General features: G+C 46.3%; 2 protein-coding genes across 2 annotated transcripts in view; one reads left to right on the top strand and one right to left on the bottom strand.

Moving 5' to 3' along the window:
• Positions 1 to 13,256, top strand: part of LOXL2 (lysyl oxidase-like 2) — a 103,077-nt gene extending 89,821 nt beyond the window's left edge. The window contains exons 10-13 of the mRNA XM_006884908.1: positions 4,755 to 4,870; positions 5,961 to 6,097; positions 12,382 to 12,493; positions 13,177 to 13,256. Coding sequence (XP_006884970.1) covers positions 4,755 to 4,870; positions 5,961 to 6,097; positions 12,382 to 12,493; positions 13,177 to 13,256 — 445 coding nt within the window. The remainder of the gene's footprint in view (positions 1 to 4,754; positions 4,871 to 5,960; positions 6,098 to 12,381; positions 12,494 to 13,176) is intronic.
• A 2,614-nt stretch (positions 13,257 to 15,870) lies between these two features.
• The window catches only part of R3HCC1 (R3H domain and coiled-coil containing 1), a 31,706-nt gene continuing 31,203 nt past the window's right edge, over positions 15,871 to 16,373 (bottom strand). The window contains exon 9 of the mRNA XM_006884907.1: positions 15,871 to 15,998. Within this exon, the coding sequence (XP_006884969.1) occupies positions 15,871 to 15,998 (128 nt within the window). The remainder of the gene's footprint in view (positions 15,999 to 16,373) is intronic.

Here is a 16,373-nt window from a genome sequence, read left to right as displayed (position 1 = left end):
AACCCCACTTATGTCCAAACAGGACTGAGAGGCACAGGATTTTCAGTGACTAGTTTTTCTACAGCAGATCATCAGGCCCTTCTTCCATGGTGCCTCTGTGGCTCAAACTCCTAACATTTTGATTAGGAGCCAAGCATCTTAACAGTTTGTGCTACCAAGGGACTCTGTGGAGAAAAACCTCAACCCACATCTGCTCTGATTTTCTGATTGATGGTTTCATGTAGACTTCTTAAAGACCTAAGGTAAAAAAGAACAAACCAGAATTCCCATCTTTCTCGGAACTTTTTCTGTCATGTAGCACCTCCCATTTCAATTGGTACTATCTCTCAAAAAAACTCACTGTCATCAAGTTGGAACCAACTCACAGCTGAGGACATTGGACAATGGAGGCATTGAGTTTCCAAGACTAAATTGCAAGGGAGAAGACTGCCTAGTTTTCTCCCAAGGAGAAAGGCCACAGAGAAGCCTTTGGGTTAGCTGCATAGCTCTCTGTAGACTACATCAGTGACTTCTGGAACACTTTTATCTAGTTTAGAATGACCTCCATCAAGGGCCAAGCCCTTCTCTCTCTTTTTAAAGTTCTGTAATTTCTTTCCACCTGTATTTCTCTGTCTCTGCCCCATGGATCAGGCCTTTTCTGAGACATCTGAAGGTTAGGGCATCTCAACCTAGAAAGAGAATGTCTTATCTTCAGCAGCAGCACACTCCTTTCCATCTTCCCAGTGTCTGGTCTGTGGAGAGGATGCTTCTAGGCTCTCCGTGTGTGTAGAGGTGGAGAGGGTGCTTTTAGGCTCTCCAACTGGCCCACTGAGAGCAAGATGTGGCCTCAGCTGCTGTTCTGAGAGGTAAAGCACTGGCACCCCAGGACAGAAGCTACTAAAATCAGGAGACTCCAAGCCGGGCCATTTCCTTCCCAGTATTCACAGAAGGGAAAAACTGAAGAGTCAGGGAAGAATTATAAATCAGGAGGCAGGAGGAATGGGACGAGGTCAGCCTTACAACAGTCCGTCTGTGGAGTCTGTCTGAATTCTGTTTAGACAACGAAACATAAACCTGTTTCTCTTCAGTCTTTCCAGTCAGTAAACATGGTAACATAAGCCCCTCTCTGAATGATGCAGACATTTTTTAGGCAATGAGTCAGACCTCATGTCTCATCTCACTCCTTCAAAAAGTCAGAAAAGATGCTTTCAAAGTCATCGCCTCGACTGCCACAGAATGCTCCTTGTGAGTGTTCTCAGCGAGGCATTGGCGCAGAACCATTTCGCCCGGAAACATGAGTGACCTGGGGAAAGCCCAGCTTAGGAGCCTCTGGGATTATTTTTAGCACAAGCAAACATAAGAGGAAGAAAAATGAGCCTCTAATTTCCTCTCAGAGAACCTATCCTTTTACTTCCCCTCTTCCTTCTGTACTCTATTCCCAGATACCAAGGGAGGGAGCATGAGACAACCGCAAGAGGGTTGGAAGGTGAGGGAGCTAAAGCTGGCCCAGAAGGAACAGGAGGAATAAGAATAGAGAGAAGGTTGGCAGGAACTGAGTACTCTTTCTGTTACAAGCCATGTGCTGAAGAGCAGTGATATCAGTCTGAAGACTAAGATGTGCTTGATCCAATTCATGGTCTTTTCAGTTACTTACTATGCCTCTGAAATCTGGACAGTGACTCAGGATGACAGAAGAATTGATGCCTTTGAGTGTGGTGCTGGAGAAGAGGGTTGAATATACCATGAACTTCCAGGAGAATAAACAGGTTCATCCTGGAGAGGGTGAAACCAGGCTGCCCCTTGGAGGCAAGGATTGAGGCTTGTAGCATGGGCATGTAGCAAGGAGGGACCAGTCCTTAGAGAGGGACATCATGCTTGGAGAGTGGAGGGACAGCGCAGAAGAGAAGGACCCTGTATGAGATGGATTGATTCAGTGACTGGGGTAAAGGAGGTAGGTGTGTCAGAGACAGTAAGGTTGGCACAGGATAGAGCAGGGTTCAGGGCTGTTGTATATAGGATCGCTGAGTCACAAGCAACCAATGGCACATAGCAATAAAAACAACATGTCAAGACAGACAGTGACGCTTGAATAGTTGCAAATGCTTGTGACACACATCTTGTAGCTGGGCTCCAGCTAAGGAAAGCCTGGTCCCTTCAGCCCAAGGCCTGCTTAAGCTGGCTGTGAAGTTCAGAAAAGCCCCATCGTGGCACATGGCAGCCATGTTTCTCCTTGTTTATCCTGAACCAAATATAACACTTTCCAAGAACCAGCAGCATCTGTTCTCAATTCCACACAAGTGAAGAGATGGAACATCCTTATGTAAACTATCAGCTGATGAGGAACGCTGGGTTGCACAAGGTCTCTCCCTCCAGTTCCTCTCTGAAGCCCTGAGGGATGCACCTCCTTGGTCGGCACTTTGTGTCTCTGAGAATGACTCACTTCACCTTTCCATAGTGCCTCAGGAGTGGTCCTTCCCCTCCTTGTCTTATTTACTTAATGCAAAGAACATAGACTGCTGCTGCTTACAAGGTTCTGCCCAGCTTCTGGGCTGACCGGCACCTTCCTGTCCCCAAGAGGTGAAGCCCCTTAGGTGGGTTAAGACTCTTCCCCTGATCTCATATGCATTGTCAAATATTCAGGAAGTATGCCCTGTTTAATTTTTTTTTAAGATTTCTTTCTTTCTTTTTTTTTTTTTTTAGATTTTCATGAAAGATTATAAAGAACTCGGATTTCCATTCATTCATTGTTGCACATTTTCCTTCTGTTTCCCTTCCCTCCAGTTTGCTTTTTTCTTTGGAAAAAAGGTTCTTTCATTGTTATACAGCCCCCACACACCTCAACCACTTTAATATGCAACTCTTATTCTGTCATACTAATAATACCCCGTCATATATTCCTTTTATACCATACTCTCCCTCATCTGTTTCAATGCAGTGTACATTATTTATTATCCTCTTTTCTTAGTTTCTCCCAACCTCCTTATCACTCTTATTCTAAAACAGTAGCACTATGCAGTATTTGTCTTTTTTTGTGACTGAGATACTCCATTCAGTATAATGTCCTCCAGGGTCATCCATTTTGTATCATATTTCATGAATTCTTTGTTTTTCAGTGCTCCATAATATTCTGTTGTGTGATTATACCACAGCTTTACTATCCATTTTTTTGTTGGTGGGCACTTGGGTTCTTTCCAACTCTTTGCTATTGTGAACAAAGCAGGAGTAAACATGGGTGTGCATATATATGCTTGAGTGGCAGTTTTGGGTTTTTTAGGGTATATTTCCAGTAGTGGAATTGCTGAGTCAAGTGGTATTTCTATTTGCAACTTTTTGAGAAAGCGCCATACAGCCTTCCATAGTGGCTGCACCATTTTACACTCCAACCAACAGTGAATAAGTGTTCCGGTTTCTCCACACCCTTGCCAGCATTTGTTGTCTGTTGCTCTGTTGAATTTTGCTGTTCTTACTGGTATAAGATGATAGCTCATAATTGTTTTGGATGCATGCCCTGTTTATTAATGTTTATGCTTTCTCCCCTCCCCCTTTGACTCCATATATCCCACTCTTTTTATGCTCTTTCCTATCCTACCATATTTCCTTTTTAAAAGTTTTAAGACATTGAAATTAGACCTCTATTAGTATGAAGAGGGAGGTCTGGTGTCCTAGGATACAGTTGCGCTACCAACCCAAAGGCAGGTGGTTCAAACCTACCAGTGGCTTCTTGGGAGAAAGATGAGTAATCTCCCCCAGTCTGTAAATTCACCAGAAGATCAGCTGAGAATCAGTTCCGACTCAATGACAGTGAGAGAGATTAGTCTAAAGAAAGCAGGCTAAGTAATAATGGGCTGTTTGTTCCAATTTAAAAGTAGAATTGTTCCAATCCTAAAGTAAAATCGTTATTGCTGTTGTTGTACTGTAGAGTTGGAACTGACCCATAGCTGATCCTCCAGCGGGTTTCAGAGGCAGTTAATCACACAGGAGGAGATTGCCCATCCTTCTCCCATGGAGCAGCTGGTGGCCTCAAACCATGTGCTTTTGGGATTGCAGCATAGCTTCTTGCCAGTAGGCTACCAGAAATCCCTAAAGTAGGGTCATTGGTTATTAAAAATAATGTTGTTGTTGTTGTTGTTGTTGTTGTTGTTGTTGTGTACCGTCGAGTTAGAACCAACCTCTTGCTGCTCCTCCAGTGGATTTTAAAAGGTCTTGCTCAGGTGAGCTCTGGTGGCCTAGTGGCAAGAAGCTGCACTGCAATCCCAGAGGAGCACGGTTTGAATCCACGACATGCTCTGCTGGGAAAGGAGGGACAATCTCCTCCTGTACCAGTCAGATCTGATTTGACGGTACACGCACACACACCAATAATAAAAAATAAAATTAAAAAAAAAGGTCTTGCTTTTCTTTGTCCTGCGGAGCAGCTGGTAGATTTGAACTACCTGCCTTTGCATTGGCAGCCTAGCTTCTTGCCACCAAGTCACCAGTGCTCCCTTTAAAAATAGTGGTTTAATTTGTTGAGTTTATAAAACACTCTCATGAATTATGTATATTATTATTCCCAGCTAGCTGATGAGGGAATTTAGGCGAGGTAAGTTGTGTGATACCAGAGTCCACTCGCTTAAACACCCTCTCCAGCTCCTGCCTTCATCCTCTTCCCTGTGCCCCTGCTGCCCACTCCTCTCCTGGCATACTGCTCTCTAGGTGCTCTCAGCGGCAGGTGGCCAGTCTAGGCAGGGGTTACTCCAGAAACTGACTTTCCATGCCCTTCCTCTTACTCCCAGGCACTACCACAGCATGGAGGTGTTCACCCACTACGACCTGTTGAACCTCAATGGCACCAAGGTGGCAGAGGGCCACAAAGCCAGCTTCTGCTTGGAGGACACAGAATGTGAAGGAGGTACCCTTGTGGGCAGAGAGGTGGGGCCTTCACAGGGACCCCAATGCTCCCACCTCCACGCCGTCTGGCATGGAGTCCAGATCTGACACTGGACTCTGTGGCCAACTCTCCACATGCCCAACTGTGGTGAGAAGGCTCTCTGAGACCTTCCATGGCTACAGTTTGGAGCTGCAGGGTGTGGGAAGGAAGGTGTGGTTACAAAAAAATCCTTCAGAGCTACGTGGATGGGAACTAGTAGGTCCACACCATCTTCAGGGAAAAGTCCAACACACGTTGTCTGGCTGACAGACTTTCTTCCCACACACCCCATAGCCAATTGCCCCGTACCTAAGCTGGCTCTTCAGGTTCAAGCTCAAACACCCCACCCTGGCAGGTCCTCAGGCTCCTCCAGGCCAAGGGAACACTGTGCTCGCCCTTCTAGTTTACCCCTGTGCCTGCAACATAATGGCCTGTTCACATCCTGACGTTACCGTAGGCTCTTCAAGAACAGACACGGGGATCCCAATGGGCGTATCCAACCTAGAGTAGTGGCCAACATAGGAGCCTCCCGATATCTGAGTGTTTGATTGGTAATTCATTGGAGCAGTCCACCACTGACGGCTGCACAATCAGAGCATATACCAGGATCATACTGACCTAGCAAGGGCCACATGTAAATCAGAACATGACCCTCAAATTGCTAGACAGTCCAGGGGAAGGAGAGAAGAGAAGACTCCCATTCAGCTAAAAATAAACTCAAGAGCTTTGCCAGATAAGCATGAAAATGTCAGAGTTTCCCTAAAAGGCCAGGGTGGGCTGAAATGGTCAGAAAGTTCTCCATAGAGAAGAGGAAACTGGAGCCAAGCCTGGAGAGTGGGGGAGATGGTGGTACTCACACGGAGTTCATAATGAAGTCCAGATGGAGCTGAGGATGAGGGTGGTTTTGAGGACAGGCAGAGCCCATGTGAGTGTGGGGTCTGAGAACAGCATGCACAGCAGGACCGCTGAGGGCCCCTGTGAGAAGGGTGGCATGGAGCAGAGGGAGGGACGCTGACAAGGCAGCAAGGATGGACAGTGATGGGCTTCCTGCTACCTCCACCATCCTTCACAGACATCCAGAAGAGTTACGAGTGTGCCAACTTTGGTGAGCAGGGCATCACCATGGGCTGCTGGGACATATACCGCCACGACATCGACTGCCAGTGGATCGACATCACCGACGTGCCACCTGGAGAATACCTGTTCCAGGTGAGGGGCTGCAGGTCCTTGGTGATAGGAGGATGGGCCTAGTGCAGTGGGTGGCAGCTTTCCTCCTACCGGTGCTAAGACTCAAGGTGTGTTTCATCAGACCCCTCTTATACTCACAGAGCATTAAGGGGTGACCAGGGACCCAAGTTTGTGAGGCAGAAGTGGTGTTAGAAAATCATAGGGTTGCACAATTCTATGGGTGAGGGTGGCAAAGGAAATGGGAAGGATCTTGTGTTAACAATAATGTATTCTAACTTTGTAAATAAATCAGTATAAAATAAAAAAGAGGAAAAACTGAAGGGCATTAAAATGCCCTACTAGAAGAAATATATTTTTAATTTTGAAAATAAAATAAAAAATTATTCTAAAACACGGGTGACCCTGGAGGATGTTATGCTGAATAAAGTATCTCAGTTACAAAAGACAAATCCTGCAGAACACCACTGTTACAAAACAGGACTGACATGGAGGTTGGGAGAAAAATAAGAAAAGAGGAAATAATAATGCAAGTAATTAATGTAGCCCCTTAAGTAATTAATTTTACAAGTCCAGTCAATATTTACCCAAAAGCAAGAAGAAAAAGGAACAGAGAGACAGGACACTACAGAGGTGGGACAGGCAGGGTAGAAATAGGGCGACATTCTCACTGGCAGTGGAGATTATAACCAATGTCATGTAACAGTTTTAGGGGGAGTTCTGGTGGCCTAGTGGCTAGAAGCTATGCTGCAATCCCAAAGGCATGCAGTTCGAGGGAGAAATCACCTCCTGTGTGATTAATTGCCTCTGAAAATCCACTAAGGGGTCAGCTATGGGTCAATTCTGACTCTATGGAACACAACAACCTTGAATGAGATATCATTTGTTGTGTAAACTTTCACCTATAACATAATAAAATATTTATTACAATAGATGAGTGGATAATAACACAATATTGTTAAGAACAGTTCTGTCCTCCTAAACTGATAGAGAATATAAATTTACTTGTTAAAGCCAAAAAAAAGAAAAAATAAAAGAAAGCAAAGAGGGGATAAATAATGAACACTGCATTGGGACAGATGAAGGAAAGATTTAAAAGGTTAAACATTATTTGCATGACAACAGTCCAGAACAGAGATGCATAGCAAAATAGGCTGGGGTGGGAGGAGGGAGGAAATTATGCAACAATTAATACTTTTTTTTAAAAAAAGCAAAATGGGGTGTGGGAGTAGGGAGGAAATGTGCAATAATGAATTGAAATCCAAGTTGTCTGTAAACTTTTGATAAAAGCACAATAAAAATTATTTTAAAGAAAGAAAAAGGGGATGGTTGGGCTCGTGAGGACTAGAGACACCTAAGACATATGAATTCAATTCAGTGAACACCTGATGCAAATCAAAATGCATCTGCAGGCCAGATTTACGCCTGGGACCAGCAGTACATTGCAGGCAGGCAAAGGGAGCCTCCACCTTTTAACTCCTTTTGAGCTTCTCTCTGCCCTGCTCTCAGTGTCTCCAGTGCCCTCACCCTCAAGCTAGAAAATTATTGCAGAAGGAGCAAGTGTTTCTGACTGCCCATTCACAAGAATATCCAGCTCATTAGAGGGTCATCATATAAAGAAATAAATCTACAACTGCAGAATATCAAGCACTGGAGAAGACCTGTCCGAATGCCCATTTTTTCAGGGTCATCTCAGGGCTTCTTCATGTTCAGCCCTGGAAAGAGGCTAGCTAGCCTAGGGAAGAACCCAGGGCCATCTGGCCCACCACCACCTCTAAGCATCTGCATGCTCCTGCCAGAGCCCCTAGCTGGTGTGAGGTGATGCAAAGAGGCACCAGGGGCTCAATGTCTCTCCCTCTGGGTGCAGGTGTGCCTTCATTTCACCCTCTCATCCTCTCCCTCATCCCCACCTATCATGCTTTCTTTAGCCTTGCCTAGTTGGGTGGCAAAGTGGGTGACCAGAGTGTGTCATTCTGCTTTTAAAGCTTTCCCAGAGTGGTACGGCCCTGGCCCTCGGTCCCCACCCAACAGACAGTCCGCTGAAGAAGCAACACCTGTGGAGAACTGACCACAGCAGGACTCTGGAATGCTTCCTGGGAAATTTCAGAGGCTGGAAATCAGACAGCCAAGCACTTTTCCACCCACAAGCCCAACCGCAGACTTGGAGAGGCCCAACCAAAGAGCAGTGTGTTGTTTATTTTAAAAAAGTGCATATCTGTGCCCCTGCACACGTAGACGGCACATCGTGCTTTCTATTTCAGGTTTGCTGTCGCTTTCCTGGGTAAATGTGTTATCACTGTCTATGCTAACAAATAGTATACATTTCACAACTACATTTTAATATTTAAGATGTGCCAGGCACTCCGTAAGTCTTACAAAACCATTATCTCAGTTAAGCCCCAGTGAAGGGGGCATTACTGTATCCTTATCTTATAGCCATTCAAGCCTAAATTACATCAACTCTATGTTCTATGTTCCTCATCCCCAAACTATACAATTAGCTAAATTAACATATTAACTAAAACCCATTGCCTTTGAGTAGATTCTGACTCACAGGGACCGCCATCAGGTTTCAGAGGCTATAAATATTTCCAGGAAGTCTAACTTATCTTCCTCTTGTGAAGGAGGCAGATTCAATGCATGATGTGTGTAAGCAATGGAAGTGGAGTGGCTTGTGGTTTGCAACCTGACATGTCACTCACTACACCACCAGGATTCTTAAATTTACAGAGTTGTTGTATATGTCAGAACCAGCCCATAGCTGACCCTCTAGCAGGTTTTCAGAGGCAGTTAATCGCATGGGAAATTGCCCATCCTCCCGCAGAGCAACTGGTGGATTCAAACTAAGCATGTTTGGTATTGTAGCATTGCCTTTTGCCACTAAGCCACCAGAGTAAGGGCATGTTAATGCCCCGGATTCATTTAAAAGACTCTCTCCCTTGTGATAGGCACGAAGGCCCTGGGCTAGAAACTCACTTTCTCCAGTGCCCCTCAGCCCACCTCCCTCATCAAAGAGATCAGTGCCTCTGATGGCATGGGAAGAAGGAGCTGGCCAAGAAAGAAGACCGTTCCAGGCAGAGGGCCTATGAACAGAAGACTTAGGAAGGGCTGAACATATTAGGTTCTTGGGGGTCCTTTCTTTATCTTCATTCTTACCATTTCCTGGATTCCCAGCAGGACTCTAAGGGACTTAAAGCTGCTTATAGATCCTTCGCAGAGCCATAGTGTATGTGAATTGGATAGAGCTTGTGAAGACCAGATATTTAGCCTCTCCTCTAACTCCACCCTGCTCCCAGTCAGTCAGTCTGGTCCTGACAGCACTGGGACATGACCCTTGTCACAGTCCACTCTCTGGACTGCACCTCAGAGAAGCCTCTCCCTACTGCTTGGCATTCCTGCTGCTAGGCACCCTGTGTGGGCAGGGAGCTGCATGCAAGGCCTGGATGACAGGTGCAGTTCTCTTTGTGATCACATATGTGCTGGAGGGCAGGGGCAGGGAGGGACCAGGAGGGCTGCGGCATGGAAAAGACTTGGTGAAAGAAAAAGAAGTCCGTTCTAGAGTGGCACATTCATTTACCTGCCTTAACTGAAGACAACGCCAAAAAGTGGGACACTGTCCATGGTGTTGCTAGTGCAGCGTGGGCCACACCAGGTGACACCAGCAGTCTATAAAATGTGCAGTTTTTCAGCAGAAATTTATTTTATTAAAATATTCAGGGGCGTTGGGCTTGGGTTCCTGGAACCGTGGCCCAATTTGTCCGTAACTTGGTGGAGAAGGCTCTGGGGATGGTAACGGCTGCTGTGACTTACCCAAAGCCTCGATTGGCCACATTTTGGCACTATGCCAAGGTGAAGCAGGTTCCTCCAACCCCTGCTGAGATCCCTACAGCTATTCAGAGCCTGAAAAAAATAGTCAAGAGTGCTCAAACTGGTCGCTTCAAACAGCTCACAGTTAAAGAAGCTCTGCTGTATACTTTGGTGGCCACTGAGGTGTGGAAGTGGTTTTATATCGGCAAGATCATAGGCAAACATGGGATCATCGGCTATGATGTTTGAATGCATCCAATTATACTTCATTTACTATTTGTGTATTCTTGGACCATGTGTGATAAGATTAGTATCTCAATAAAATAGATAATACGAAAAAAAAAATTCCCGTAGTTAGTTAAGGAAGCTCTGGTGGCCTAATGGATAAGGAGTAGTGCAGCCAACTCAAAAGTATATATATGGTTTGAATCCACCAACTGCTCCTTGGGAGAAATATGAGTAGTCTCCTCCCATGTGACTGACAGCCTCTGAAAACCTGCTGGAGGGTCAGCTGTGAATTGGTTCCAACTTGATAATAACAACAGTTAAAACTGCAAAAATATTTCAGTAACCCACATTTACATTTATCATTACTCAATGACAGGACACATCAAATTATGTGGTTTCATCTGCATGTGCTCCAAGGCTGTGTTGTTTTCTTTGTTGCTAGTGTCTATGTAGGGAGTTCTGGTGGCCTAATGGGTAAGGAGTTGAGTTCCCATCCTAAAGGCAGGCAGTTCAAATCAATCAGGATGGGAAATCTCCTCCTGTGAGATTTCCTGCCTTTCAAAATCTATGGGAAGGCCAGCGATGAACCGGTTCTGACTTGATGGTAAATAACTACAGTGTCTACATGGTTGCTCATTTTGTATGATGTTCTGTGTTAGCTACAATATTGAGGTAATTGTTAATTTGTAAACCTCTATTCAGAAAGTCCTTAGGAACAAAGCAGTAATTAAAAGGAAAAGGGGAGAGAATAAAAAAAGGCTTCTACTCAGTTACTGTTATTATAATTTAATATAGAAAGACTTCAAAATTGTGTTAATATTCCAATAATCTAAGAAATGGTTAAGTAGCTGTGCTGCAATCGCAAAGGCACGCGGTTCTAGGCTACCAGCTGCTCCATAGGAAAACAATGCGCAGTCTCCTCCCATGGGATTTACTGTCCCTAAAAACCCGCCAGAGGGTCAGCTGTGGGCAAGCTCCAACTCAACAGTACACAACAACATCATCATCACATATTACTTTATGGCAGGTTTTCAGAGGCAGTTAATTGCACCAGAGGAGACCGCCCATTCTTCTCCAGCAGAGCAGCTGGTGGCCTCAAATCATGTACCTTCCAGATTGCGGCGCAGCTTCTTGCCACTAGGCCACCAGAGCTCCCTAGAAGTATTACTTAGTATCCTGCATATTGCATAGTCTAAGAACAAGATGTCTCCTACCTGGTCTAGCCTGCCTACCAGAAGGTCATGTACAGGTCCTCCTGAAGGCAAAGGTTATATAAGCCTCAAATCTAAAGACTGTTATGTAAATAGCAGGCTGCCCTTTTCCCCTGCAACCATTCCAGGCAGAGCTGTGCCTTCCCAAACCTTCCAAACGGCACATCAAGGTCTCCCGAAATAGGCCTTTTTTGTGTGTCCTTCACACCTTGACCACAGTCCCAGTTTTTGTCTCTTCACCCTTCTTCCTCTCCTTTGTTCTCTTCTAAGTTCCTCACCCTAAACCTTCTCTTTTTCTGTCTCTTCATGAGAACCCTCCCAAAATGATAGACCTCTCTATGCAGGCTCCTTTGGGATCCAACTTCTTAGCTGGGAAAAGAGAAGGAGGTGGAAAGGGGATATACCCTCCACAGCAGTCCTAGGCCCCAGGTCCTAGACTGGAGAGCCGGAAAGGAATTGGGAGATTGAGGACATGGTCCAACTCATCACTTTACAGAGGAAGTGCCAAGGCACAGAGAGAGGGGATAGCTCATCCAAGTCACTGAGCAAGGGCCAGCACCCAGCCCCACGCTCCCTAAAACAGACCTCCATTCTTTCCACACTCCTAGTCCTTCTTCTCCCCACCTCAAATCCACCATATCCCCATTCTACTCTCTTCTCTTCAAATTCTTCCTCTGTAATTTCTCTGGACCCCTCCCAGAGAGCACCCCTTTTCATGGTCTACTCTGGGTAGAGTTGTGCCTCTCTGTGTGTGTGTGTGTGTGTGTGTGTGAGAGAGAGAGAGAGAGAGAGAGAGAATTACATTGAGAAAGGGGGCAAGATAATGCTGGGGTCTCACTTCTGCAGGCCATGCCCATCTCTGCCTCCCCCAGTGATCTTACCAGAATATTTTCTCTGGCCAGTTTTGTTCTCTGTTGCTCTGGAATTACAGTTTCTGCTGAGCTCCCTCCTCACAAGGTCACTCAGGTTTTGGATGCTAGGCAGAGCCCAAGCCTAGAGTGCAGGATGGCTGAAGGGGGAGCAACAGCCTCCAAATTGTGCCTCCAACTTGCTTCTCCCTAGGTCATCATCAACCCCAACTATGAGGTTGCAGAATCTGACTACATCAACAACATCATGAAGTGTAGAGCCCGCTATGATGGCCACCGCATCTGGATGTATAACTGCCACATAGGTAAGGTCCTTTCTTTAGCTGAGTTGTGTCCACCCCTCCTTGGGCTCACCTCACCCATCTCCAGAGCCCACCTTCCAGGAAGCAAGCGAGAGCTGCCCTACTTTGTCAAGGAAACAGAAGCAGCTTCGTAATTTGTGCTGTTTGAGAAATGGAGCCAGTGTCTCATTTCCATGCTGAGGAAAAAAGCAATAGACACAGCAACCGAGTTTTCAGTGAGCTCTGGCCAAGGGTGGCACCTGGTACTGAACCAAGGTGGTCCAGGACAAGAACAAAGCCATTTAAGAGCTCAAACTGAGGAGCTCAAACTGAGGCCACCAACTCCTTGGGTTTATGACCTCAAAATTATGGGTGCCAGCAATTGGTGGGCTCCATCTCTCAGGTTTTCCTGTGTCAAGAATTAGAGGCCAACAAATCACATTACTTCCATGCTCCAGTAAAGGAGTTTTTTTTCTCAGATTATTTGACTCAGTGAACAAAAGAGAAGAATGAACTTTTTCTTCCTATAGGAAAAGTGATTGGACATAATGCTTGATGAAAAATTAAGGGCACTGTATTTATTTATTCATTCACTCAACTTTTACAGAACATCTGGTAATCACTGAGACCTAGAGAGCAGAGACCTCTAGCCTGGGTTAAGGACCTCATATATTGTATCAAACTTTTTTCTGTCTTCCACACCTCAGGTGGTTCCTACAGTGAAGAAACGGAAAAGAAGTTTGAGCAATTCAGTGGACTCCTAACTAACCAGCTCTCCACGAGGTAGAGGAATATCGGTGGCCACCAGGTCTCTAGGTCACGCTGCATCTTCCCCTGGACTTTTCCCAACAACCACCATCCGACCGACAATCACTGCACCTCCCCCTTGCTCACCAAGCCCCCAACCCCACGCCGCCTCGACCCCCTGTGATCATGTCCAAGATGAGGAGAAGGGGATGCTCCTGCCCTTGACTGGGGCTGCTGCCTGATGTCCAGAGATCAGGACGGCGCTGTGGGACTGTCCACAGGTACAAAGAGCCAGCCTGGCCCAGGACCTTCAGCCACTGACCCTGGTTGTCATCCGCAAGTCCCCTCCAAACCACAGTCCTCCTGAGTCTGACACCACCATCTCACCAGAGATAGAAACGTCTACAGCACCATTTTCCCCAAGTTCTGTTTTGGCAAATGTGAGCTACCAACCCCAATGGTGGTCAGGCTGAAGCCTACATCTCCCCCTCACAGGTCTTTTCCAGCAAACTTGAATATCTCAACCTCTCTTCCAATTAAACTGTCTCTCTTCTAGTTTATTGTATCCATATAAATATATATATAAATGTTGCTTTTCAACATTCCAAATCCAAATCCATATGATATTGGATTAGGAGAGTCCAGCCTTGGTGCTTCCCCCATGCCCTTATTTTTAAAATAAGATATCTTTATTATATTTGCAGACTTTGAACCACGAAGTAATTTAGTGGCATTTAATATAGGGCATGTGGGCCTTTGGCAGTGTGGTTCAGAAGAAAAACCACTGCACCTGTGTTAAGTGCCTCATCTTCCTGTTGTTCCAGTTCTGTGGGTAACAGATTCAGCGGTGCTATAACCAGGGTCAGGGTGACAAAGACACCAAATGCCATGTGTCATCACAGACACTTACACATACTTGAAACCTCAAATAAAAGATTTATGATACGCATCTTGTGTCTCATTCAAACCACTGTACATAGGCCCTGAGCCGCAGGGTTGCTGTGTTTAATCAGCAATCGTCCAGCTTATGATCCCGTTCATGAATTTACGGTTTGTACCTTGCAGAGAGCTGGGGCTCCTAAGTCCCCTAGAGTCCAGTTTGGCCATCAAATTATAAACAAGCCTATGGCTTTGCAGCCAGTTCTGAACCACAGCAATTCCGTGCATTACAGAGAACCACCCCACTGTCGTATTTGCTGTACTCTACAGCAGATCTGCAGGCTTGCTTCCAGGGTGGTACTGGGTGGGTTTTGTTGTTGTATGTGTTCCAACTCCTAGTAACCTTGAATGAGAATGAACTGCACCATAGGGATTCTTGGGTTGTAACCTTTATGGAAGGAAGCAGGTTACCAGGTCTTTTCTCTCAAGAACAAACTGCAGTCTAAGGAGACCATCTCTCTCTCTCACACACACACACACACACACACACACACACACACACACACACACTCTCTCTCTCTCTCTCTCTCTCTCTCTCTCTCTCGTAGTAACTTTTCTTCAATTGTTGTGGGGAAAGGTTAGTTTAGTGTACCCCCATGCTTCCTAGGAACTTTGGAGGAGAGAAATTAAATCCAGATGGAACACACTGAACTCTGACCTAGACCAGAGAGTTACTGTTCCCAAGAAGGCTAAGACAAAGGCCACATTACCACTCACAAAGAGTATGGACATCTCAGCAGGCATTTTCCTGACAACAGCTGTATTAGGGCCAGATGGAACATACGCATTAAAATAATCTGGGGTTCCCTAAACAGGCACCAAGGAAGGGCTCTCAGAAGGGAGGGTGTAGTAACACAAAACGTGCAGGTCAGCAGCAGGAAAGGTGAAAGGTCCAGAAGCAGCTACTCTTCTCCACTGACTCCCCCACTTAGGTCCAGAACATGTGAGAGCCATGCAAATAGGAGGGGCCTAAGATGACCTCAAAGTGTTAATCAGAGCCACCTTAGCACCCAAACCAGAGAGATGAGTGCACTGTCACTCTGTACCCAAAAAGATGTAAGTAATCAAATTCACACATCTCAGACTTCACTATTTGGCACTCTATGTTTCTTTCTGCAGGAAGCCCTTTTCCAGGGGGCTGGCAGGTTACACTAGAACTAGCCTAGAGGACTGGGGCCATTAGCTCACAGATACTGCACAGCCAAGTTGTTGGAAGAGACTGAGATGTCACCGAAGAGGTGCAACCTACACCCAAAAACCAGAGCAGGTTCAGTGCAAAAAGAACGCCTCCTAGGCCCAGCTGAGATCCTCCAGGCCAGTCAGGCTCCTAACTCACTCACTACTGTGGGGTCAGCTCCAACTCAGAGACCTTCCACCAGCCAAGATATGCAGCCTCTGGGCTGGCTGTGCGCAACTCCCTCATACCAGAACTCCCCTCTCCAGCTTACAGAGTGAGCTAGGTCTTCAGCAGCCCCAGGTCAAAGTAAATCAGACAGCTCCCCCTAGTGTCTTAGGACAAATCATTACATTTTGAAGCAACCATATTATAACAACTTTGAACTTTTTATTCTCAACTTCTAGAATTAGCCCAAATTAAATTACAACACACCCCACAGTGAGGGTCCAACATGCACTCAGCGTGTCTGTAAAGGCTTTTGGTGTTGGGCACCACGTTACTGCCTGAGGCCTGCATCCAGCTTTTGGGCCTCAGTGCCTTAGGGCAGGGGATTCTCAAACCCTGGCCGCTCTTTCTTTTTGTGTTGGAGCCCCAGGGCCCGGGCCACCAGCCTCCGGGCCACAGCTGTATTTGTCTGCGGTCTCTCTTTCGACAGTTGCAGGAGCTCTAAAAGGAAAGCATCATAGGGCCAGGATATTAATTCAAGGTTGTGGTTGCCAGAGCAGTTTAAACTCAACCCTAATGCTGTAGGTGACAGAGTGAGACCTGGCTGTGCCCAGTGTGGGACCAGCTACTACGAGAAGGGCCACATAGGGCTGTGGGACCAGCTACTACGAGAGGGGCCACACAGGGCTGTGGGACCAGCTACTACAAAAGGGACCGTTCAGGGCTGTGGGGCCCAGTACTATGAGAGGGGCAGCTTGGGGCTGTGAGGCCCGGTACTATAAGAGGGGCAGCTCGGGGCTGTGGGGCCAGGTACTAGGAGAGGGGCAGCTCGGGGCTGTGGGGCCAGGTACTAGGAGAGGGGCAGCTCGGGGCTGT

This window comes from Elephantulus edwardii, unplaced genomic scaffold, assembly GCF_000299155.1.
Source record: "Elephantulus edwardii isolate Elephantulus edwardi_28Jun2011 unplaced genomic scaffold, EleEdw1.0 scaffold00038, whole genome shotgun sequence".
NCBI classification, from domain to species: domain Eukaryota; kingdom Metazoa; phylum Chordata; class Mammalia; order Macroscelidea; family Macroscelididae; genus Elephantulus; species Elephantulus edwardii.
Note: the sequence above shows the minus strand (reverse complement) of the source record. Positions and strands in the feature narration are given on the sequence as shown.